This window comes from Mixophyes fleayi, chromosome 1 (genome assembly GCF_038048845.1).
Source record: "Mixophyes fleayi isolate aMixFle1 chromosome 1, aMixFle1.hap1, whole genome shotgun sequence".
NCBI lineage: Eukaryota > Metazoa > Chordata > Amphibia > Anura > Limnodynastidae > Mixophyes > Mixophyes fleayi.
The window spans coordinates 461,617,310-461,641,669 of record NC_134402.1 but is presented as its reverse complement, the minus strand read 5'-3'; the positions used below and the strand labels follow the sequence as shown (position 1 = coordinate 461,641,669).

At 46.9% G+C, this 24,360-nt stretch overlaps 1 protein-coding gene across 2 annotated transcripts in view; it reads right to left on the bottom strand.

The window, feature by feature from the left end:
* Positions 1-3,231: 3,231 nt before the first annotated feature.
* The window catches only part of TAF1C (TATA-box binding protein associated factor, RNA polymerase I subunit C), a 50,287-nt gene continuing 29,158 nt past the window's right edge, over positions 3,232-24,360 (bottom strand). The window contains exons 6-16 of one of the 2 annotated variants that reach the window (XR_012679325.1): positions 22,543-22,613; positions 19,938-20,176; positions 13,944-14,063; positions 13,652-13,769; positions 13,306-13,377; positions 12,787-12,922; positions 11,114-11,242; positions 10,198-10,375; positions 8,816-8,953; positions 5,619-8,656; positions 3,232-5,516 (exon numbers count right to left, since the gene is read on the bottom strand). Coding sequence is in view for 1 of the 2 variants with exons in the window: in XM_075187380.1 (XP_075043481.1) it covers positions 7,296-8,656; positions 8,816-8,953; positions 10,198-10,375; positions 11,114-11,242; positions 12,787-12,922; positions 13,306-13,377; positions 13,652-13,769; positions 13,944-14,063; positions 19,938-20,176; positions 22,543-22,613 (2,562 nt within the window). In the remaining variant the exon portion in view is untranslated. Of the gene's footprint in view, positions 8,657-8,815; positions 8,954-10,197; positions 10,376-11,113; positions 11,243-12,786; positions 12,923-13,305; positions 13,378-13,651; positions 13,770-13,943; positions 14,064-19,937; positions 20,177-22,542; positions 22,614-24,360 lie in introns of both variants that reach the window. The other variant, XM_075187380.1, reaches the window with a different exon arrangement.

Sequence of the window (24,360 nt, the reverse complement as noted above, 5' to 3'; positions counted from 1 at the left end):
ACTCATGAGACAGTACCTCTAAACTACCACAGGTGGCGCTGCTATTCAGCTCTTTCATGTAGTACTCATGAGTCAGTACCTCTAAACTACCACAGGTGGCGCTGCTATTCAGCTCTCTCATGTAATACTCATGTCAGTACTTCTAAACTACCACAGGTGGCGCTGCTATTCAGCTCTCTCATATAATACTGATGAGTCAGTACTTCTGAACTACCACAGGTGGCGCTGCTGTGCTCAGACATTGTGTGAGACTCTGTGGAACTGATCTATGAGTCATTCTCCTGGCTGGAGTTCAATAGTTCTTTTGACTCTTCAATCATTTAGCTCATGAGTCACAGGATAGATTCCCTTCCCTGTCAGCTCCAGACACACTGCACTGCTGAGTGCTGCATGCTATATACTGTAGTTCTGTTTACTGCACCATATATACAGGGGAGATGTATTAAACCTTCAAGAGAGATAAAGTGGAAGCGTTGCCCATAGCAACCAATCAGTTTCTGCCATTTTATATACTCTGCTAGATAAATGATAGAAACGGATTAATGATACTTGCCAAGTTTATGTTGGTTACGTCTGGGATTTCCTGGCAGGGGCGGATCTAGAAAAGTATCCTACCCCGGGCGATTTAGGGGGGGAGATTTAGGCCCCGCCCCCTTTTTGACTTCAAGGCTGCCGGCGGCTGCAACATATGTGCAGGTCCGCTCGGCCGGGACAATGTGCTGCCCGGCTGTTCTGATTGTGTTTTAAACACAGAGCAGCCGGGCAGCACACTGTCCCTGCCGAGCGGCCCTGCACATAGTATGCAGCCGCCGGCAGCAAGCCCCCACTAGATCCGCCACTGTTTCCTGGAGGGGGCTTCGTCAATCACACTAATTTGGCCCCGCCCCTAGTGACGTGAGGCCTGTTTTGGGTCTTTTTACAGCTGTAAAAACCCCAAAACAGGCATTATGTCACAGAGGGTGGGGCCAAAATGGTGCGATTGCCCGAGAATTGAGTCATGGCAGCTCTAATATGCCCAGTTCACTAGTGAAGTTGGCAGATGCTGGAGGGTTGGCAGGTCTCCTGGGATTCCGGGAGACCTACCCGGAATTGGGGTGCTCCCGGACATTCTGGGAGAGTTGGCATGTATTAGGTCAAAGGTTAGTTTTTTTATCTAATCACTGTATTTTAAAAGAAAAAAATGACACTTTATAATACTCTGAATTTGGGTCTTTCTCATTTGCATATTATATAAGTAAAACATAATAATGAAAATGTAATTAACTTTGCAGAGCTCAACGTGTCACTACTAATTTAAGTATAAGTAATTGCCCTTTCTAAAATATTAAAAATGATCTGACATATTAAACTTATCTGATCATTTTAACAGGACTATAACTCATCTAATGAGATGTAGTATATATGCCTACAGTATGTGTAATAGACTAGATCTATGTCTCCAATCACTTCTCTCAGCAGTGTCCCAGAGCCAGTGATCTAACTGAACTAACTGAGCTAAATTAACTAATTTTTTGAACTAATCTTTTGTGTGAACTAGATCAGAATGAACTAATCTCCAAAATGAACTAATTTCCCATCACTAAGACCAATCAGTCGCTGCTACCGAACTTGATTGACAATAATTGCGGCCAATTCAAATAAGGCTAAAGGAAGAGCGTAGTACAAGTAAAGGAACAGAGTAGAAAAAATGATTACATAGATACATGTTAATGGAATAGGTACGAGAACCAATATCCTGCTAGATAATAAATGAGAATATCAGCATAAATAGAAGCGCTGGCAGAATAGTTATTGATAATAGAAGAAATAGTTTGAAAACACAGATGCCCAGTGGTGATCGGACTCAGATAAAGCTACTGAGCTCAAAATGAATGTTTAGTCCTGGTGTGACGGTTCTCATATTATAGATCCTGGGATATGAGCCCTAGATAGTCCCCACCCCTCCATGGTTTTAAAACCTTAAATATGTTTATAAATGTGAGTAATGAAGGGTCTTTTGCATGATGTAGCAAATCCGTATTTGAATTGGCTGCAATTATTGTCAATCAAGTTTTGTAGCAGTGACTGATTGGTCTTCAATTAACCAATCAGGCATCAGACCTTCTATGGTGCCCTGTATTAACAACCACATCTGCACACAGAGACTATCAATGTATCCCTCACTAAGCCATTGAGCGAAACGCGTTGGTGTTTACTCTTTACCTATCCCTACTGCAATATTAAAGTGAAACAGAGAACGGCATTACTCTGCCTACAGGCGCACCCCGGATCCAGCCGCGGCCGTTTCATCACCACAGAAACCACCAGGCTCCCACCTTACACCGCACAATTACGGAATCTACCAGGAAGGCGAACGCCACCTCTACAGCCCCACGAAGGGTCTTACCTCTCCGACCACCGTTGTGTTAATATTGGATTGAATATTTATCTGAATTGCTTTGAACATACGAGACTGCGGCAATACAGCCCAATACAACTGGAATATTACCTAACCGGCTCCTGGGAGCCATATTATCTGTAGCAGAACTTGTTTACTATCTGGTACAAACCAATGGCCATTTTGGATGCATTTGCCTAAGAACTTTGATATATGGACTCTGTCACAGAACCTTATATTGCATTTCTCACACTCACATTGTAACAAGTGTCACACTACATTCGTTACCCGGTTGTGGATCTATCTGTTCAGAAGGACTGTGACCATTTGGATTTCTATTATTAACCATCACTCTGGAGGTTTCTCATATCACCCCGATACCTGTTATTATTAGAGACTTCACTATCTTTTGCTCTCCAGAGCTACATCCTTTATTTATGTCTTGGTGTCATGACTGATCTTAGGAACAAGATCTATTACTTGAAGTATAGCTGTTATTTGATACTGCACACTGTATCTGACTTGAACTACAGGCTGTAAGTTTGTACTGACATTTGACCTGTTTATTGAAATGTAGGCTTGTAATAAATAAACTTTACAACTCCTATCACATCTCATTGCATACACCTAATATCAAGTGACTGATGTAGAATTATCTTTTAGAGCAACTTTAGCAAACAAAATGTTTAAAATTTGAGTGTATGTACTATTTAACACTGAATGGTACTGCTATGGGTTCCAACATTGCACCGAGTTTTGCTAAGATCTATTATGGACTGGATAAAAAGAACAAGTACTCAGTTCTCTGAATACACCCATTAGGCCGATGTGTGTGTAAAAGAATCAATACCGCATTCGAATATTACAATGTTTTATAAAAAGATTTGGTGGGCACCAACTTGTTTTGGAATCTTACCATTAGGAAAAAGACATAAAAAAATAAGGAATTACCTGGAAGGACACAAATGAAAGAAGATCATATTTTTCCATCCTTTAAATTTTACATTCATCAACTGAACTGTCCAGAGCTATTGGAGATTATTAACTATTGATCAGTAGATATTACTGACAGATTAACTGAAAGCACCTTGCGTCATCTCTTACATCAGGGGTAGATATATGAGCTAGTAAGAAGACACAATGACAACAAAGTATTGGTGTGGGATGTTACAGATGCACTCGGTGCTGTACATGTAGTTATCTCATCCCGAGTACACTCTCTGCCACCCACACAATAACCAAAAATATTCTATTCAGCATGGAGTCTGGTGCTTTAGTGACCATGTAATTTATATTCTATTGTCCTTGTAGATTGCACTTTACTGGAGAGACAGAAGCGTCAGAGAACAATGGTCGGTCAGAATTAATGTACACGGCGATTAAGTAATGAAAGATCTGTTCTAGAGCTGAAGCATTAACGAAGCTACAGGATTATCCACCACGTAGCCCAGAGAACCAGATGAGGGGACGGATCTGCTCTACTGCCAGAGGGGGGCAGCATTGCCCCAGAAAGAATAATCTTTATTGGAATTTTAAATAACTTTTAGAATATGATGCCTTATTTTGAGCCTTGGTTTAGCTGACCTTTATTACAAGTTGTTCCTCTAGTTACGGGTTATCAGTCACACACAGTCATTTCCCCGAGATTGCAGTTTTTAAGATTGTTATGGATCAAGGAGGATTAGAGTTGCAAAAACGGAAACGACCATATGTGAACGGCCGTCCAATATATATTGTCTAAACAGTGGGACTAAGAGCTTCCAGATCATGTAGATTGTACAGAGACAGATAACATCAGGGCCGTAACCAAGGCTTTGAAAGGCGCAGCTGCTAGATGAAGCCTCACAGATAACCATTATACCCCCTGGAACACGCCGCAGCGCTGCCGTCGCTCAGTGATGGGGCGTCACCATGAGGAAGACACCCGGCTCCCTGCAGGTCGCTGTATAGAGGAACCAATAAGAAGCAGGAAGACGACAGAACAAGAAGAGAAGCTGAGGAGCCCTTAAGGTAATTCACTTACTGTAGAGGCTATATGACGGGGGAGAGGGGCCTGGAGAGATGGAGGGGGGAGGGGGGTCTGGTAACAACAGAGGAATATTCAGGGGGCTGGAGAGAATGCATTAAATGGGAACGCTATTAACTTAATGTTGGGGCCAATGAAGGGTGAAATAGGTCTGTTAATTAAATGTGAATCTTATTAATATATTGTCAGGATGGTTAGGGCTAAGGGGGCATAATTATTAAACGTGGGTGCTGTTATTTTAATGTCAGGTCTATATGGGAGAAAAAATAGGGAGCTCAGCTTTCCAGGAAGTGAATAATAACTGGACACCAACATTCCAGGATCCAGCCAAGCGGCAACTGGGCTGAAGACACTGGGAGTAACACCAGGTAGTCAAAGCTGCAAGAACAGATAGGAGAGCACAGAGTTGGGGAATGACAGTGTGCTCGTAAAGGGCTAGTGGAGAGTTCGGACACAGATGCAGGATATATTATGTACGTTGTATGGCGACAGTTGCAGCATATAACATGTATCCTGCATCTGTCGCTGTCCAACATGTACACTAACAGACATAGGATACAACATGTACACTAACAGACATAGGATACAACATGTACACTAACAGACATAGGATACAACATGTAAAGTTACCAATGCAGTATATAATGTAGATGTATTCTTAGCTTATATTTATCAATGTAAATAGTACGAGACAATGTGTAATAAGAACTCTTGTTGCCGTTTACCATTTTATAGAACCCCATTGTTATTGTTTCAGATCCATAACCCTGTTATCTCCTCCTTAAGCCTGAATGTCATTGAGGGTATAACATGACATCATTATAGCAGCGGCAGGTGCATGAAATCCATAAATATCAGCACTATGAGGCGGCCGGGGACTGGTCAGAATCCCATGCGAGACCTTTTACTTGGGGGCTGTGAACGCTGTGACAGAGTCTGTGATGAGGATCCCAAGGCTGGAGGGGTAGAGGAGGAGGACCGGGACTGGTCAGAATCCCATGCGAGACCTCTTACTTGGGGGCTGTGAGCCCTGTGACAGAGTCTGTGATGAGGATCCCAAGGTTGGAGGGGCAGAGGAGGAGGACGGCGACTGGTCAGAATCCCATGCGAGACCTCTTGGGGGCTGTGAGCGCTGTGACAGAGTCTGTGATGAGGATCCCAAGGCTGGAGGGGTAGAGGAGGAGGATGGGGACTGGTCAGAATCCCATGCGAGACCTCTTACTTGGGGGCTGTGAGCGCTGTGACAGAGTCTGTGATGAGGATCCCAAGGTTGGAGGGGTAGAGGAGGAGGATGGGGACTGGTCAGAATCCCATGCGAGACCTCTTACTTGGGGGCTGTGAGCGCTGTGACAGAGTCTGTGATGAGGATCCCAAGGTTGGAGGGGCAGAGGAGGAGGATGGCGACTGGTCAGAATCCCATGCGAGACCTCTTACTTGGGGGCTGTGAACGCTGTGACAGAGTCTGTGATGAGGATCCCAAGGCTGGAGGGGTAGAGGAGGAGGACGGCGACTGGTCAGAATCCCATGCGAGACCTCTTACTTGGGGGCTGTGAGCGCTGTGACAGAGTCTGTGATGAGGATCCCAAGGCTGGAGGGGCAGAGGAGGAGGATGGCGACTGGTCAGAATCCCATGCGAGACCTCTTACTTGGGGGCTGTGAACGCTGTGACAGAGTCTGTGATGAGGATCCCAAGGCTGGAGGGGTAGAGGAGGAGGACGGCGACTGGTCAGAATCCCATGCGAGACCTCTTACTTGGGGGCTGTGAGCGCTGTGACAGAGTCTGTGATGAGGATCCCAAGGTTGGAGGGGCAGAGGAGGAGGACCGGGACTGGTCAGAATCCCATGCGAGACCTCTTACTTGGGGGCTGTGAGCGCTGTGACAGAGTCTGTGATGAGGATCCCAAGGTTGGAGGGGTAGAGGAGGAGGACGGCGACTGGTCAGAATCCCATGCGAGACCTCTTACTTGGGGGCTGTGAGCGCTGTGACAGAGTCTGTGATGAGGATCCCAAGGTTGGAGGGGCAGAGGAGGAGGACCGGGACTGGTCAGAATCCCATGCGAGACCTCTTACTTGGGGGCTGTGAGCGCTGTGACAGCGTCTGTGATGAGGATCCCAAGGCTGGAGGGGTAGAGGAGGAGGACGGCGACTGGTCAGAATCCCATGCGAGACCTCTTACTTGGGGGCTGTGAACGCTGTGACAGAGTCTGTGATGAGGACCCCAAGGTTGGAGGGGCAGAGGAGGAGGACCGGGACTGGTCAGAATCCCATGCGAGACCTCTTACTTGGGGGCTGTGAGCGCTGTGACAGCGTCTGTGATGAGGATCCCAAGGCTGGAGGGGTAGAGGAGGAGGACGGCGACTGGTCAGAATCCCATGCGAGACCTCTTACTTGGGGGCTGTGAACGCTGTGACAGAGTCTGTGATGAGGACCCCAAGGTTGGAGGGGCAGAGGAGGAGGACCGGGACTGGTCAGAATCCCATGCGAGACCTCTTACTTGGGGGCTGTGAGCGCTGTGACAGCGTCTGTGATGAGGATCCCAAGGCTGGAGGGGTAGAGGAGGAGGACGGCGACTGGTCAGAATCCCATGCGAGACCTCTTACTTGGGGGCTGTGAACGCTGTGACAGAGTCTGTGATGAGGACCCCAAGGTTGGAGGGGCAGAGGAGGAGGACCGGGACTGGTCAGAATCCCATGCGAGACCTCTTACTTGGGGGCTGTGAGCGCTGTGACAGCGTCTGTGATGAGGATCCCAAGGCTGGAGGGGTAGAGGAGGAGGACGGCGACTGGTCAGAATCCCATGCGAGACCTCTTACTTGGGGGCTGTGAACGCTGTGACAGAGTCTGTGATGAGGACCCCAAGGTTGGAGGGGCAGAGGAGGAGGACCGGGACTGGTCAGAATCCCATGCGAGACCTCTTACTTGGGGGCTGTGAGCGCTGTGACAGAGTCTGTGATGAGGACCCCAAGGTTGGAGGGGCAGAGGAGGAGGACGGCGACTGGTCAGAATCCCATGCGAGACCTCTTGGGGGCTGTGAACGCTGTGACAGAGTCTGTGATGAGGATCCCAAGGTTGGAGGGGCAGAGGAGGAGGACGGCGACTGGTCAGAATCCCATGCGAGACCTCTTGGGGGCTGTGAACGCTGTGACAGAGTCTGTGATGAGGATCCCAAGGCTGGAGGGGCAGAGGAGGAGGACGGGGCAGTATTGCTGCTTTCTCCTAAGTGAGAGATAAAGGATTGAAGCGTCCTTCTCCGCTCTCTAGGAATACCCTTGAAATGGAGGGATTGTGATGAAGTAATGGGAGATGAATTGTATACTGACTGTGAGCCAGCCAACAACTGGGAGTTGTCTGGTGGACAATGGTGACTTGTGGCCACAGATGGCCCTGACACGACACTCCTTGGAGATCCTTGATCTGTAGACATATGTGGTTCGCTCACAGAGCGACATGACAATCCACTGTCTGACAATGCTGCAGTATCACATGACCATGTGGAGCTGACTTCTGACCGGTACGATTCTGTCCCGAGAATAAAGGAGGCCGAGAAGCTTCCTCCGAGTGTCCTTTGGATGTGGGCTCTCTGCAATTTATGTCTCCTCCTCCTCTCTCTAAGATCCTGAATCTTTTTGTCCTTGTTCAGTCCGTAATGATCGTCCCACCACAGCTCAAGCTGGCCTTCCCAGGAAGCAGTCAGTCTCTGACTTAATGGGTCATTATAATTCTCTGTACACACAAAGTCTAGGTTCTCAGATACCTGTGGGGCACGGAGTTGTATAAGCTTTCCCTGTTTCATACTCTCTCTCAAGCAATCTCGCATGCCGGCTAACTCCGGCATGGTGTCATTTAATTCTGAAGTACTGAAAAGCTTCTTGATATTTACTCCTGGGCGTTGATGATCTTCCATTCTTGGTATATGTTGTTTGCGTAGATCACAAATCCACCTGTGGAAATAAAGTTTAGACTTGGAACTGAGTGAATGAGGAGATTTAGCAGTGTGGTTTGTTTCCGGGCCATGATCCAGTGTTTGCTGGCCTGTTTCTTGCTCTCCTGGAGACTTCTCTTGAGAGGCGATATTAAGCGCGGTCTCTTGTATTTCTGACGAATGTAATGTGTTGGTACGATGATCCTCACAGCTGAGGCTCTGCTCCTTTGGCTCGTTCTCCACTAGTCTCTGTGTGAAAATGTCACCAGCCTCTGTCAACTGGAAAATGAGCAGAGTATTCGGAGCATGTTCAGTGTGTGCGGCCGTCAGTCCTGTGAGGAAAGAGAAATGTGATAAAACTAGAGGGCAATCCTGGAAACATAATAAGTCAGCGTCACCTCCAGGCTCCACCTGTCACCACAATTATATACAGAGACCAAAACCTGCCACTTCTATATCCGCACTGATAAAGACTATGATCTGCTACTGACCTGCCAAAGGAGATGCCAGTCTCTGAGACACAGAGTCATGATGATGGGGCAGTAATGGAGCCAGATGACTGAGGGACTTTGAAATCCGTGGTAGACTCAAAGCTGGAAGATGCAGCTGACAAATGGAACTTTTGGACCCTACAGTAAAAGTAAGAGCAGTATAAATGAAGAGACACTGTAGCAGCTGCTCATGATATATTCTGCAATGTGGGACAAAGTATACGATAACGATGAGATTTGTTATTAACAGACTGACTGATTGGCACTGGGCATATTTACATACACTAGGGATTTGTAGACAAAAGAACCAACATCCTTCAGTGTAGGCTTCAACAAAAGAGCTCTGAGAAGTCCTGGAAGGTGAAGAGGTGCTAGATATGAGATGACAGGAAGGTCCCTGGATGATTAGAGGCCTTGTATGAAGGTCCATGGAAATGAGGTGATGTAGGGTGGTGCCGTGTCATTTATCAGAGGGCGGGGAGGATGAAAACACCTGGAGGTTCTGAGAGGATGTTTGCAAGTGATTAGGGGTGTTGTCTTGGATATGACAAGGCAGGACAGAGCAAGATCTCTGGAGCATGTCAAAGGGTGCTTTATAAAACATAAGGAGAAGAAGTTATGCAGGGTGGAGTTGAGTTAAATACAAGAGAGTAGGAAGGATGCAGAAGATAGTACAGGGTAGTTTAGAGAATATTTAGGGAGAAGGAAAGTGATTTAGGGTCTTGTTAGTAACAAGATGAAAATTAAGCTCTCTGGAGGATCCTGAGGTGTTTGAAGGATATTTAGAGAGGATGAAAAGGACATTAGAGTCTTGAAGGTTAGAATTTTAAATTTGACTGGGTAAAAAATTGGGAACTAGTATAGAAATATATAATGTGAGGACATACATCAGCCTGACAATTTTATTTCAAATATTTTAGAGATGAAAGGACAGAAAACAAACATTTCTGGAGGACCGGAGGTGTGGTTTAAAAGATGCATGAAAATTAGGTAAGTGATTTAAAATGGAGCTGGGTTAGGTATTAGAGGACAGGAAAAATGAAAATTTCTGGAGGCATAATTTCATCAGCCAACACCAGGAATTGGCCATGATAACATTTTAAAATACAGATTAATTGCACAGTGCTAGAGGCAGACACCAGAGGGGAAGGGAACTCAGAGAGGCAGCCAACAGAGGGGCATGGGAGCCAGGCGCCAGAGGGGCACCATAGGCAGGAAGCAGGCACCAGAAGGGCTCCAGAAGGCAGGCACCAGGAAAGCACAGGGCCCCAGGAGGCAGGCACCAGAAGGGCCCTGGGGGGCAGGCACCAGGAAAGCACAGGGCCCCAGGAGGCAGGTGATGAGTGCGATGGGAGAGGTGACCACATCACTTAGGCACAGACCTGAATATTGCAGCATCAGGGTCTCCTGACTGTGCTGAGTACCCAGTAGGATCTTGTTTGGGCTGTTGGTCGCCCCCCCTGGAATTACAGTGACATAGGAAGGGGGTCTCTCCAGCATATGGTCCCATTTAGCCAGTGGCACCAGAGGAAATCGCTCGTCCATGATGTACAGTGAGAACTAGGGAGGAAAGAGAATATTCTGCAGTGTAAGGAATACGGTTATCTTGTGTATTAAACTTTACAGAAGTCTGAATAATACAATAGAACCCATAGTTGGTCACCTCTTAGCTGCATAATGCAATACCCCATTAAATGGAATTCTTACACAACAATCCCAGACCATTATCTGAAGGCAAAATATTATGAAAATACCTGTGGTATATAATACAATAAGCCGCCGTCTTTGTTATTCAATTCTTATCTTTATATACTCTCAATGTTGGTTGTATTTTGTTACATGACCTTGCAAAAATAAAACTTCAAAAAAACAAAGAAAATAAGCTGCAACACTGTGGTCAAACTACACCCCAAACAGTAAATCCCGTCTCTTATGGGGACTGCAAATCAGACCACCGAGAAGTACGTGCAGGTAACCAGCTTCCCGATGCTTAATAGTGTGTTGGAACAGAGTTATGGAACAGAAGGTTCTGGATAAGAATTATCCACCAGTTATAATCTGTGTAGAAGTAACATCCTAATGTCTATAGACCAGCGGTTTATACACCGCGGTCACACCAAGGTTATGGCTTTCATGGGGTGTAATAGTGCTGCCATTAGGCCTGTGACATCTGTGTAAGGATTAGCAGGATCCTGTGTCACTACACAGCTCATACACATATGTTTATGGACATCTATGTAACCCTCCACTAAGGAAGATAGAACAGTACAAAGGTCGGTCTAGGAGAGGTATCTATACCTGCGTAGTTACAAGGAAGAGTTCAGGGTTTGTCTCCCTCAGACAGTGTGTTAATATGACTCTCTCTCCTCTCTGACACAAAGACTCCTGTCCGATGCGAAACAAGTCCAATGCTTGTTCCCTGGGCACCTAAGGAGACACAAGGTCAATCTGGTCACACACAGGTCTGATCCCTAAGGAAATAAGGAGACCAAGTCTGAGCAGACAGAGGTACACAGCTCCAAGCCCCAAGCAGATGAGACAAAATCCATCCAGTGACACACACACACACACAAATACACACACAGGTCCAATCCGAGACACGGAAACCAGAAGAGACAGCATGTCCTTTCTGTCAGACACACAGGCTTGATCCCTGAGCAAGTCATTTGCCAATATCCGTCCAGTCACACACATAGGTGTAATCTATGGGCAGATGAAGAGACACAATGTCCATCCAGTGACCACACAGGTATAACTCGAGTAGATGAGGAGACACAATGTCCGTCCAGTGACCACACAGATATAACTCGAGTAGATGAGGAGACACAATGTCCGTCCAGTCACCGCACAGGTATAACTCGAGTAGATGAGGAGACACAATGTCCATCCAGTCACCACACAGATATAACTCGAGTAGATGAGGAGACACAATGTCCATCCAGTCACCACACAGATATAACACGAGTAGATGAGAAGACACAATGTCCATCCAGTCACCACACAGATATAACTTGAGTAGATGAGGAGACACAATGTCCATCCAGTCACCACACAGATATAACTCGAGTAGATGAGGAGACACAATGTCCATCCAGTCACCACACAGATATAACTCGAGTAGATGAGAAGACACAATGTCCATCCAGTCACCACACAGATATAACTCGAGTAGATGAGGAGACACAATGATTGTCCAGTGACCACACAGATATAACTCGAGTAGATGAGGAGACACAATGTCCGTCCAGTGACCACACAGGTATAACTCGAGTAGAAGAGGAGACACAATGATCGTCCAGTCACCACACAGATATAACTCGAGTAGAAGAGGAGACACAATGATCGTCCAGTCACCACACAGATATAACTCGAGTAGAAGAGGAGACACAATGATCGTCCAGTCACCACACAGATATAACTCGAGTAGAAGAGGAGACACAATGATCGTCCAGTCACCACACAGATATAACTCGAGTAGATGAGGAGACACAATGTCCGTCCAGTGACCACACAGGTATAACTCGAGTAGAAGAGGAGACACAATGTCCATCCAGTGACCACACAGGTATAACTCGAGTAGAAGAGGAGACACAATGATCGTCCAGTCACCACACAGATATAACTCGAGTAGAAGAGAAGACACAATGATCGTCCAGTCACCACACAGATATAACTTGAGTAGAAGAGGAGACACAATGTCCGTCCAGTGACCACACAGATATAACTCGAGTAGAAGAGGAGACACAATGTCAGTCCAGTCACACACAGGTCTAGACTATAGGCAGAGTAGGATCTTAGATAAGAGACACAAGGTCAGACAGTAACAATCACACATGCCCGTCCATCTAAGGAGCAACGACTTGTTATTAAACACTCACACCCAGAGCACACATCTTATCATATACATTAGAGGAGATAAGTCTCAACTTTCTCTTGCATTGTAAAAACACACTAATATATAGTACATTCACCCTGATATCAGCAGTCTGAACTCCCGTCCTGTCAGCAACTGTGAGCACACGTGGGTGTGCGGTGAAATCACTCCATCGCCAGTGAGGGTCATCACAGAAAAAGAGGGTGTCAGGATCATGACGAATTCGCTGTAACCTGTGGGATTAAGTTGATTACACCTGGAATAGCTGCAGCAGAATGAATGGACTTCAGGTGGAATAGGCTCCAGTGGATTGGGTGGGCTGGGGAGCAGCTGCAGCTGATTGGCTGGGCAATGGGGGTGTGGGGGAGGGGTAGCTTCAGCGAATTTACTAAGGAGAAGATTGGTGGTGGCACTCAGTTGGATTGTGGGTTTATTTTGCATTTTCCTAAGGTGGACCATATCCGTAAGCCTGCCGAGTCCCTTCGGTCGGGGGCAACGTGCTAGGAGACTGCACCTTAGCCCTGGATTGTACGAGATGAGAGACACCGACAATGGGACGGGAAAGGGAGCACGGATTATAAGAGTGAGGACAGGGGCAGGAACAGAAGCTTCTTACCCAGTCTCCAGGTTCCACAAGTACAGACTCCCACCCTCCGTACACACACACAGCTCGCCCAGGATGTGGGGGCTAAAAGACAAGGAGCAGAGAACAGGTTACTAATAAATACATTATAATGAGCAGGACACATCGACTGGTCATCAATAGCTCACAGGAAATAGACACACATAGTACTAACACGTCAGACAATATCCACCAAGAGAGAAGACGTAACATCATACAATCTATAGACAGAGCAAGGTGACGTCACAGCGCATGGTATCAGGAGTTCAGGTGGCCCCAACGAGAGAGATCCCTGCACAGATTAAACCCTCTAGATATACAAATATCCATAGACTATTACCTGACATTGATGCAAGTGCTGGGAGTCTTAGTGCTCACAACCTGAAGAGGTTTGGGTGGGACATGAGCAGAGAAACTGAAGGTGGCCAAATGGAAATCAGCCCGAACACCGACCAATGCTGTGGATGGACAAAAGACAAAGATGATCTCAATGAGTGTGATAGAGTAAATTATATGGCAAGAAAATCACGTCTCCAGAAAGGAGAGAAAGAGAATATAAATGTCCATAACATAAACACAATACCAGGGTCTCAATATGGCCAACACCGGCCTTACACTGCTTCTCAACTCACTCTTCTCGAAATGTCCTGTGCTCACTTGTTGGATCCGCTCTCCCAGGTCGTACACAGCTGGATCCCCTTGAATCTTCACACCACGTCCTTTAGGCTGATCCAAGAGCATCTGCTGGTAGTCTGACCCATGCTAAGGAATATTCAGATCTCTTTGTCCATTGGGGAGGGGGGGGGGGGGCACTGGAGAAATTGGGATAGAGAGCACAGCCGGGAGGGCGGGCGCTAGAAATATTTTCATTTTAATTGTAACTCGTCTCTCTCCATACCCCGCACCTCCCAGAACATTGGTTATACTTTACCCAAGCCCCACAGGACAGAGAAGGAAAAACCCCAAACAACCATACAAGGGAAACTAGAGTGTAAAGTGTGGGCATCCACTGTTCCCCAATGGACTAAGAGAAACGTATTTCACATAAGTATAAAAATCCTCTTTTCTCCTGCATCCTATCGTGTGACAACAAAATGCCTTCCTACCTAACGTTGTATCCCTAGATGCCAACACATGAAACCTATAGAATCTGGTAAATGTGTGAACTGAGGGGCAGGTAGCAGCCAGACACAACTGTTCAGCTGAGCCCCGTGGTGTGCCTCTCTGTCTTGCGAATATAGAGAGTCCTATGAACATAGGTCCTCAAAGCCCTGACAACATCCAGAGACTGAAGAGAGCCCTCTTCCAATGAAGACCTATGTCTTGGTTAAGGGGATATCTGGAGACCACCTTAGGCTGAAACGAAGGGTTGGCCCGAAGGACCGCTCAATTTTCATGGAGTATAAGAAGAAAAAATTTACAGGACAGAGTTGCCAGCTCTGAAACTCTTCTAGTAGTCGAAATAGCTTAAAGGAAATCCAAAGTTAAGTGTACTGCACCCAAAGTTTCAATGGTGAATGCTGCACCACACTAATAGGTAAATCTATTGCTCTAAGAATCAAGGATTCAGCAACCTCGCTGTCAAAGAGTCAACTCCCAAATTGAGAACAGGTAACCTTTACTGAGGTCTCTAACTCCACAGCCAACAAAAGAGTAAGAGATGCACCGCTTGGGAAAGGTGAGATTTGTTCCACTTCAAGATGAATTCTAATTGGAACTCTCTGGCATGAAACTGAGCAAACAAGACCACCGTGAGGGTCAAGACCATCTTACCCAGCACCCTCATGCAGAAATGCACAGAAGTCTGTTTGTGAGCCAAAGACTTTACTATACTCTGCAAGGACAGAATTTAATTCAATGGTAAAAACATCCTGTTTCTGGTTGTCAAAGAGAAGACTCAGAAAGATCATCCGCTAGGACGGTGTCAATTTGGACTTTTTTGAGAACCCACCCAAAGGATTCTAAAATCTGTGCAGCCTCCTGCACAGGTGCCTGAAGCACAGTTGGTGATTTTTCTGTGATCATCAGATCATCCAAGTAGGGAATTATTTTTGCTCCCCTGGACCGTAGCACAGTCACCATGACCTTGGTGAAAACCATTAGAGCCATGGTCATACCAAAAAGGAAGAGCCCACAATTTGTAGTGATGGGACTGAGAAGACAATGATGTCATTCCCAGATATGAGCAGATATCCATCCTTGGTATCCAAAGATACCATAAATTCATCCCATGCCGTTTACTACCGATCTCAGAAACTCAATCTTGAATCTGTCCACCCTAAGCTGGGTGTTAAAGGTCATCAGCTTCACAATGTGCCTGAACAAAGCGTCAGGTTTCTGAACAAAGAAGAGGTCTAATTGCATCAATGGAAAAAATGTCAGCATATGTGAACAATAAATCCCATAAATTCTCCCAAATCTGGTGCGATTGGTTCATATAGATTGTAAGCTGCGAGCAGGGTTCTCTTACTTCTCTGTCTGTATTACCCAGTATTGTTTTATTAATGTTTGTTCCCAATTGTAAAGTGCTACGGAATTTGCTGACGCTATATGAACAAATGATGTTATATAATCGTTCCTCCAGTTCATACGTTACAAACACTCATTCCCAGGATCATTCATGCCTCTTCTTATAATTTGCCCTGCTTAATCTTCAATACTGACTTCGGTCCCCTCAATAGTGGACCATTGAACGCCTGTGTAAGGTCTCAGCACGTCCTCCTTCGCACCCCCACCCCTTCCTACATTGTAGGGGGGACATAAACCTGACACTCCTACACATCAGTCTTTGATATTATATTATTTCCTTTGCACATCTCCGGCCAGTTAAATGTACATGTCTTCTGTTTTCTGTGTATTGGTTCGGGCTATCACACAGTCCCTGCCGGATCTGTACATTGTTACCTATTCTGGCCTATTTTGGCTCTTACTTTGTTTGTGTACAATGTGTGTTTGTAGTTTATACATAAAGTTATAAAAAAAAAAAAAAAAAAAATGAGGTTTCGTTAAAACCCCAAACTCTTCTGGTGATCCAACACGGATTTATTCCCGAAGAAATAAGAGATTGAAAGACATTTTGTCTCGTTAGCGGGGATCCCTTCAGTGAAGAATCTTGTGGGTGGGGATTTGAGGAAGTCTATAATGTAATCCCTGAGCCACAATCCCTCTCACCCAGGCATCTGTAGTGGAATGTAACCACTAGTCCCTGAAGAGGAGTAGATGGGTTCCCACCACAGTTGATTCTGGGTTGGCAAAATTCCCATTATGCTGATGGCTTGTAAGAAGACTTGGCAGCTGTCGTCTAGTGGCCCAAGCCTGGATCTCTCCTTTACATACCTCCCCAAGGGGCAAAAGATTTCCCTCTAGGGCACTGATTACTCGTTTACCATGCATAAACTTTCCTTAAGAAACGAAAGGTGCGAAATCTGGGGCTTCTAGCTCTTGGACTATTACAGGGATTGTGGCTGGATAACGTAGAAATAATTTATTGTGCAAATTTATGTCAATTAGTGGCGCAGGTGCCAATGTATATCAATACAAATGTACTGATTGTTTTAGATTGTGCTGTATTTTTATATAGAGAATGTAATGTCTTCTAATGTATTATATCAGGTTAGAGGAAATCTGTTTTGCTGAAGGTAGGAATTGCTAAACAAGTTTTTTCATCTCAGAAGTGACAAACACTTGCTTTAGCCTGAATGTCCAGAGCAAGGTTATTACCTATCATCCTGTCTTCTTAAAAAGATAGATGAACTACATAAATAATGAAACCAGGAATTCATTTAGGATATTGATGTACATTTCGTTAAAGCTTAAAATTGTTTATCTTTACAAGCCAGCGCCGCTTTAAATTTTAGCTGTCAACTCGACGATTTCCGGCGAGGTGAAAAAAATCGGACCATAATACATTTACCCCCAAGTCTAAAGAAATATCACATCCTGATATTAAATTATCTGATGTAATATCTTAGATGTTTTGGTGCCAGCTAGGATCAGTGGGCTGGTTTACCCCCTGCCAACACGTGTCAGAATCTGTATAAAAACAGCACTGTTTTGCCATGTAATGTATCATTTCATCTGTAACTTCTTTAAAGATTGCTAGCACCACAACTAGCGTGTAACTGTCCTTGTCAGGACTACTTGAGCTAATAAAACATCACTGCATCAAGATCCTGCTTTGACGCCTACTTACCTGCTGTAATTTCTGTGACCTACAGATTAGACCAATCTAATCCGTTATCCAGCTTTTCTGAGGTTTGGACCCAGCATCTAATAACAACACTCTGTCCACTACCCTTCAACTCTGACCAGTGTGATAGGCCCGAGGGAACCATCCACAACCATCTGAAGGAAGAGGTCAGGGGTACCAGCCTAGGTGCCCAGCAAGGGGGAACACCAGCAGCGAGAGTTACCCAGAAGGAAGCGGTTCTAGGTGCCTGCGAAGGAGCCTAGTGGTGGTAGCATGCTCCTCCCACTGCATTTGGAGGGGCGCATTTGGGATACAAACAGGGGACGGTGGCAAGGCAAGCCCAGCTGGTCTGCAGCAACACCAACATAGGATGTCCTTCCTGTCACAGGGATGAAAGGCAATCCTTCCACCTGTAGAATGGCTCATAGTCTTATCCAGCTCAGGCACAAATAAGACACCTCAGAGAATGGAAATAACTCTAGAGTCTGCTAAATTTTGCAGGCTTTAAGCCATAGAGTCCGATGGGCCCAGACTGCGGAAGCTGAGAACATATCTAATCCGTCGGGCATTTAGTGCCACTTCCCCAAAGTACTCTGTGCCTCCTTCAATTTGCTCCACCAAAAGAAGCAATTCAGACCCCAGTTTGCCAGTTATCAATCCCTCTGAAGGTTGGTTAGACCTCTCCACAGCTTTATAAACCCACACAGAGGCTAAATGAAATCGCACGGAGGCCCCACAGCCACAAAGGAGTTAAGGATGCTCCAACCTTACTGTCAGCACCATTACTAACGTTTTCCGCATTGGGTATGAGAATAGTGGTTGTCTTGGGACAACCACGTTACAGAGGCATCCACCTTGGGAGGCATTTCCTATACTGCATCCTCAATAAAAAAAGAATAACATATCTGCAGCTTATGGGACACATGGAACTTACAGTCACGTGCAGTCCACACCTCGCCAATCAAGTCAGCTAGCTGGAAGAAGGAAAAGCTCCTTAGCGTCCTTTCAAAATAAAGAAGTCCTGAATGTCTGTATCTTGGATGTCCAATACCTGACGCACAGCTCATATCTGATCATCCAGCCCCATATCAACTACAAGGATCTTCCGCAAAGTATAAAGGGTGCTCTAGATCGATCTGAACTTCAAGCTAACTCGTCCTCCTCCTGGGGCAACAATCAGAATCTGACTCAATCCCGTGTTGGGGAAAACCCAGACTTCTACCCTTGCGAGAGGTGGAAGGAGCTGCAGATTCCAATTATAAAGGAGGAGCAAACTTTGAGTGGCAGCTGAACTGAAATCTCCAGACTTCTTGCCCATACAGGTTCCTCCAGCGATGTATTATGGGACACAAAGTACCCTGGGCTATAAGACACATCTCCTAAGGAAATCCCCCCAGAACCTCAGAGATCTCCTCTCATGAGAACAGATCAGCAATGGAGCTGGCTTTACGGTAACCACTTCCTCAGCCTTAGCCCTGGCAGAGCCCCCCTTGTCTGACATGGCAGAAAGGCAAAGGCAAGAATTAAATAAATAGAAACCAATTAAATTAAAGATCCTATAAATAAAACTGCTGCAAAGCAGCAGCCTAATATGGCTCACACCCTGAAGAGGGAGGAGTTATAATTCAGATGAAAAGATTGTAAGTGTTGCGCTCTGGGCTGCACTCTATACCCCGGTGTCACACAATAAGACGCAGGAGAAATACATAAATAACTGCATCAAAGAGCAGTAACAAAACACTATATTCAAATTTAGATACATTTACCGTATTATTATTACCGTCAGAGACATATTTACCATCTAATTCCTGAATTTACAACGAGGGAAACCCCCTTAGAAAATGTCCGTAACCCACTACATCGGTAGTGATCTAGGACACTGAATTACATATCTCTCTTCTAAACTGATAGACACAGAAGAGCCATAAATCTCAGAGACCTACAATCTTGCTGGTTCTGAACTATACAACTCTCCAGACCAGCGGTTCTTAACCAGGGAGCGAGTGGTTACAATAGGTTATTTTTTATGTTTATAAAATTATAAATTTGACTGGACTGTACTATGTGCTCCTGGAACCCATGATACACTGACAAAAGCTACGATGATATGACCCCCACTAGTATTTCATGACTGTCATAGTATAAGTTTTTGTTTACTTTCAGTTATGTTATTTTTTTAAAAATAACTTTTATTATTTGTATTAAAAATGTTAAATAAAATAAAAAATATATATGTATTTTTTAATAAATAAATTGTTTTGCAATAAATGCAATTTCCTAACAAAAAAATCAGAACACATTTTTCAAGGGGGTGCGAGAAAGTATTTTGAGATTCAATGTGGAGCCGATCACTAAAAAGGTTAAGAAGACTATAGCGATGTAAAGAGAGACAATATATGCACAGAATCCATGCGTACACCACATACACAGAGGATACGGAGCTGGTTCATGGAGGCCCCGCGTGGATAAATAAGGCAGCCCCCTGACCTTCCAGGGTACGGAGTCCAGGACAGAGCGCCCCCCGTCAGAGAGGCCTGGAACTGAAGATGCCTCCACTCTTCAGAGATATCCTCAGTCACCAGCTGTGCCATTAAGGCAGGTGGCACATCCTGAATCCAATCACCGGTGAAATAGGAGAGGGAACGTAGGTGGTAATTAGAGTAGGAGAACGGACAGCTACAAGGAGGTGGAGAGGAGACCAGAATTAATGTAGACTGGGATGTTGAAAGTGTCACACAGCACAACCATAAAAAGGAAAATAGGATGTTCAATAAAGAGACCGGAAACAAGTGGAGGACAAGAAGATGGTGCTTGATAAGACTCAAGGAGACATGGAGCAAGCTTAGGAAGAGCATCTGAGGGGAGAGAGGAGACACGTAGGACCAGCAGATGAAATGTGAGAAGTGCAGAAGACTGAGGAATATAAGATCGGGAATGTGAGAGGAGAGACTGGAAACATGGAAGATAGCGGCTGAGGAGGGATAAGATGGGGAAAACAGGATCAGGAAGGTGAGAGGTGACCCGGTACATGAGAGATAGCGGCTGAGCCAGGAGTACAGGAGAGAGGGAATAAGATGGGGATAACAGGATCAGGAAGGTGAGAGGTGACCCGGTACATGAGAGATAGCGGCTGAGGAGGGAGCACAGGAGAGAGGGATAAGATGGGGATAACAGGATCAGGAAGGTGAGAGGTGACCCGGTACATGAGAGATAGCGGCTGAGGAGGGAGCACAGGAGTAAGGGATAAGATGGGGATAACAGGATCAGGAAGGTGAGAGGTGACCCGGTACATGAGAGATAGCGGCTGAGGAGGGAGCACAGGAGAGAGGAATAAGATGGGGATAACAGGATCAGGAAGGTGAGAGGTGACCCGGTACATGAGAGATAGCAGCTGAGCCAGGAGCACAGGAGAGAGGGATAAGATGGGGATAACAGGATCAGGAAGGTGAGAGGTGACCCGGTACATGAGAGATAGCGGCTGAGGAGGGAGCACAGGAGAGAGGAATAAGATGGGGATAACAGGATCAGGAGGTGACAGGTGACCCGGTACATGAGAGATAGCGGCTGAGGAGGGAGCACAGGAGAGAGGGATAAGATGGGAATAACAGGATCAGGAAGGTGAGAGGTGACCCGCTACATGAGAGATAGCGGCTGAGGAGGGAGTACAGGAGAGAGGGATAAGATGGGGATAACAGAATCAGGAAGGTGAGAGGTGACCCGGTACATGAGAGATAGCGGCTGAGGAGGGAGCACAGGAGAGAGGAATAAGATGGGGATAACAGGATCAGGAAGGTGACAGGTGACCCGGTACATGAGAGATAGCGGCTGAGGAGGGAGCACAGGAGAGAGGGATAAGATGGGGATAACAGGATCAGGAGGTGACAGGTGACCCGGTACATGAGAGATAGCGGCTGAGGAGGGAGTACAGGAGAGGGATAAGATGGGGATAACAGGATCAGGAAGGTGACAGGTGACCCGGTACATGAGAGATAGCAGCTGAGGAGGGAGTACAGGAGAGGGATAAGATGGGGATAACAGGATCAGGAAGGTGAGAGGTGACCCGGTACATGAGAGATAGCGGCTGAGGAGGGAGCACAGGAGAGAGGGATAAGATGGGGATAACAGGATCAGGGAGGTGAGAGGTGACCCGGTACATGAGAGATAGCGGCTGAGGAGGGAGCACAGGAGAGAGGAATAAGATGGGGATAACAGGATCAGGAAGGTGAGAGGTGACCCGGTACATGAGAGATAGCGGCTGAGGAGGGAGTACAGGAGAGAGGGATAAGATGGGGATAACAGGATCAGGAAGGTGAGAGGTGACCCGGTACATGAGAGATAGCGGCTGAGGAGGGAGCACAGGAGAGAGGGAATAAGATGGGGATAACAGGATCAGTAAGGTGAGAGGTGACCCGGTACATGAGAGATAGCGGCTGAGGAGGGAGTACAGGAGAGAGGGATAAGATGGGGATAACAGGATCAGGAAGGTGAGAGGTGACCCGGTACATGAGAGATAGCGGCTGAGGAGGGAGTACAGGAGAGAGGGATAAGATGGGGATAACAGGATCAGGAAGGTGACAGGTGACCCGGTACATGAGAGATAGCGGCTGAGCAGGGAGTACAGGAGAGAGGGATAAGATGGGGATAACAGGATCAGGAAGGTGACCCGGTACATGAGAGATAGCGGCTGAGGAGGGAGCACAGGAGAGAGGGATAAGATGGGGATAACAGGATCAGGGAGGTGACAGGTGACCCGGTACATGAGAGATAGCGGCTGAGCCAGGAGCACAGGAGAGAGGGATAAGATGGGGATAACAGAATCAGGAAGGTGACCCGGTACATGAGAGATAGCAGCTGAGCAGGGAGTGGAGAAGAGAGGGATAAGCCGAGAACGAGCCAGGGAATTAGTTTATGAGTGGGAGAAAACAAAGGCTGAAAAATAAAAAATTGGTGGGCTGAAAGAAAGAGGAGATATAGAATGTGCGTAATTGGGAGAGGAACATGGAATGATGGAGAATAAATAGACCTAGGAAATGGAGGCTCACTCTTGGTACGGAAGATTTTGCAGAGACTTCACCACGTTAGTCATTTTCTGTGTATGTGTGCAGACTTTCCCCTATTAACACAAGGAAGTAGCTTTACAAAAAAAGACAACAAACATCACGTTCAGCCATACACTACATTCTGGGATCCAGTTATTGTTGATCCTGAAGGATGTGGGAATATTTAGTGACACCATTCTCAGATGGACGAGAACATCCGATCCCGTAATATTCACTCAGTGTGTCTGTCTCTCTCTCCTGTGTAATGAGTGACAGTCCCTCTCGGGGTCTCTCTCCTGTGTAAGGAGTGACAGTCCCTCTCGGGGTCTCTCTCCTGTGTAAGGAGTGACAGTCCCTCTCGGGGTCTCTCTCCTGTGTAAGGAGTGACAGTCCCTCTCGGGGTCTCTCTCTCCTGTGTAAGGAGCGACAGTCCCTCTCGGGGTCTCTCTCCTGTGTAAGGAGCGACAGTCCCTCTCGGGGTCTCTCTCCTGTGTAAGGAGCGACAGTCCCTCTCGGGGTCTCTCTCCTGTGTAAGGAGCGACAGTCCCTCTCGGGGTCTCTCTCCTGTGTAAGGAGCGACAGTCCCTCTCGGGGTCTCTCTCCTGTGTAAGGAGCGACAGTCCCTCTCGGGGTCTCTCTCCTGTGTAAGGAGCGACAGTCCCTCTCGGGGTCTCTCTCCTGTGTAAGGAGCGACAGTCCCTCTCGGGGTCTCTCTCCTGTGTAAGGAGTGACAGTCCCTCTCGGGGTCTCTCTCCTGTGTAAGGAGTGACAGTCCCGCTCGGGGTCTTTCCTGTGTAAGGAGTGACAGTCCCGCTCGGGGTCTCTCTTGTGTAAGTAGTGACAGTCCCGCTCGGGGTCTCTCTTCTGTGTAAGGAGTCACAGTCCCGCTCGGGGTCTCTCTCCTGTGTAAGGAGTCACAGTCCCGCTCGGGTCTCTCTCCTGTGTAATGAGTCACAGTCCCTCTCGGGTCTCTCTCCTGTGTAAGGAGTGACAGTCCCTCTCGGGGTCTCTCTCCTGTGTAAGGAGCGACAGTCCCTCTCGGGGTCTCTCTCCTGTGTAAGGAGCGACAGTCCCTCTCGGGGTCTCTCTTCTGTGTAAGGAGCGACAGTCCCTCTCGGGGTCTCTCTCCTGTGTAAGGAGTGACAGTCCCTCTCGGGGTCTCTCTCCTGTGTAAGGAGTGACAGTCCCGCTCGGGGTCTTTCCTGTGTAAGGAGTGACAGTCCCGCTCGGGGTCTCTCTTGTGTAAGTAGTGACAGTCCCGCTCGGGGTCTCTCTTCTGTGTAAGGAGTCACAGTCCTGCTCGGGGGCTCTCTCCTGTGTAAGGAGTCACAGTCCCGCTCGGGGTCTCTCTCCTGTGTAAGGAGTCACAGTCCCGCTCGGGTCTCTCTCCTGTGTAATGAGTCACAGTCCCTCTCGGGTCTCTCTCCTGTGTAATGAGCGACAGTCCCTCTCGGGGTCTCTCTCCTGTGTAAGGAGTGACAGTCCCTCTCGGGTCTCTCTCCTGTGTAATGAGTGACAGTCCCTCTCGGGGTCTCTCTCCTGTGTAAGCAGTGACAGTCCCTCTCGGGGTCTCTCTCTTGTGTAATGAGTGACAGTCCCTCTCGGGGTCTCTCTCTTGTGTAATGAGTGACAGTCCCTCTCGGGGTCTCTCTCTTGTGTAATGAGTGACAGTCCCGCTCGGGGGCTCTCTCCTGTGTAAGGAGTCACGGTCCCGCTCGGGGTCTCTCTCCTGTGTAAGGAGTCACAGTCCCGCTCGGGGTCTCTCTCCTGTGTAAGGAGTCACAGTCCCGCCCGGGTCTCTCTCCTGTGTAATGAGTCACA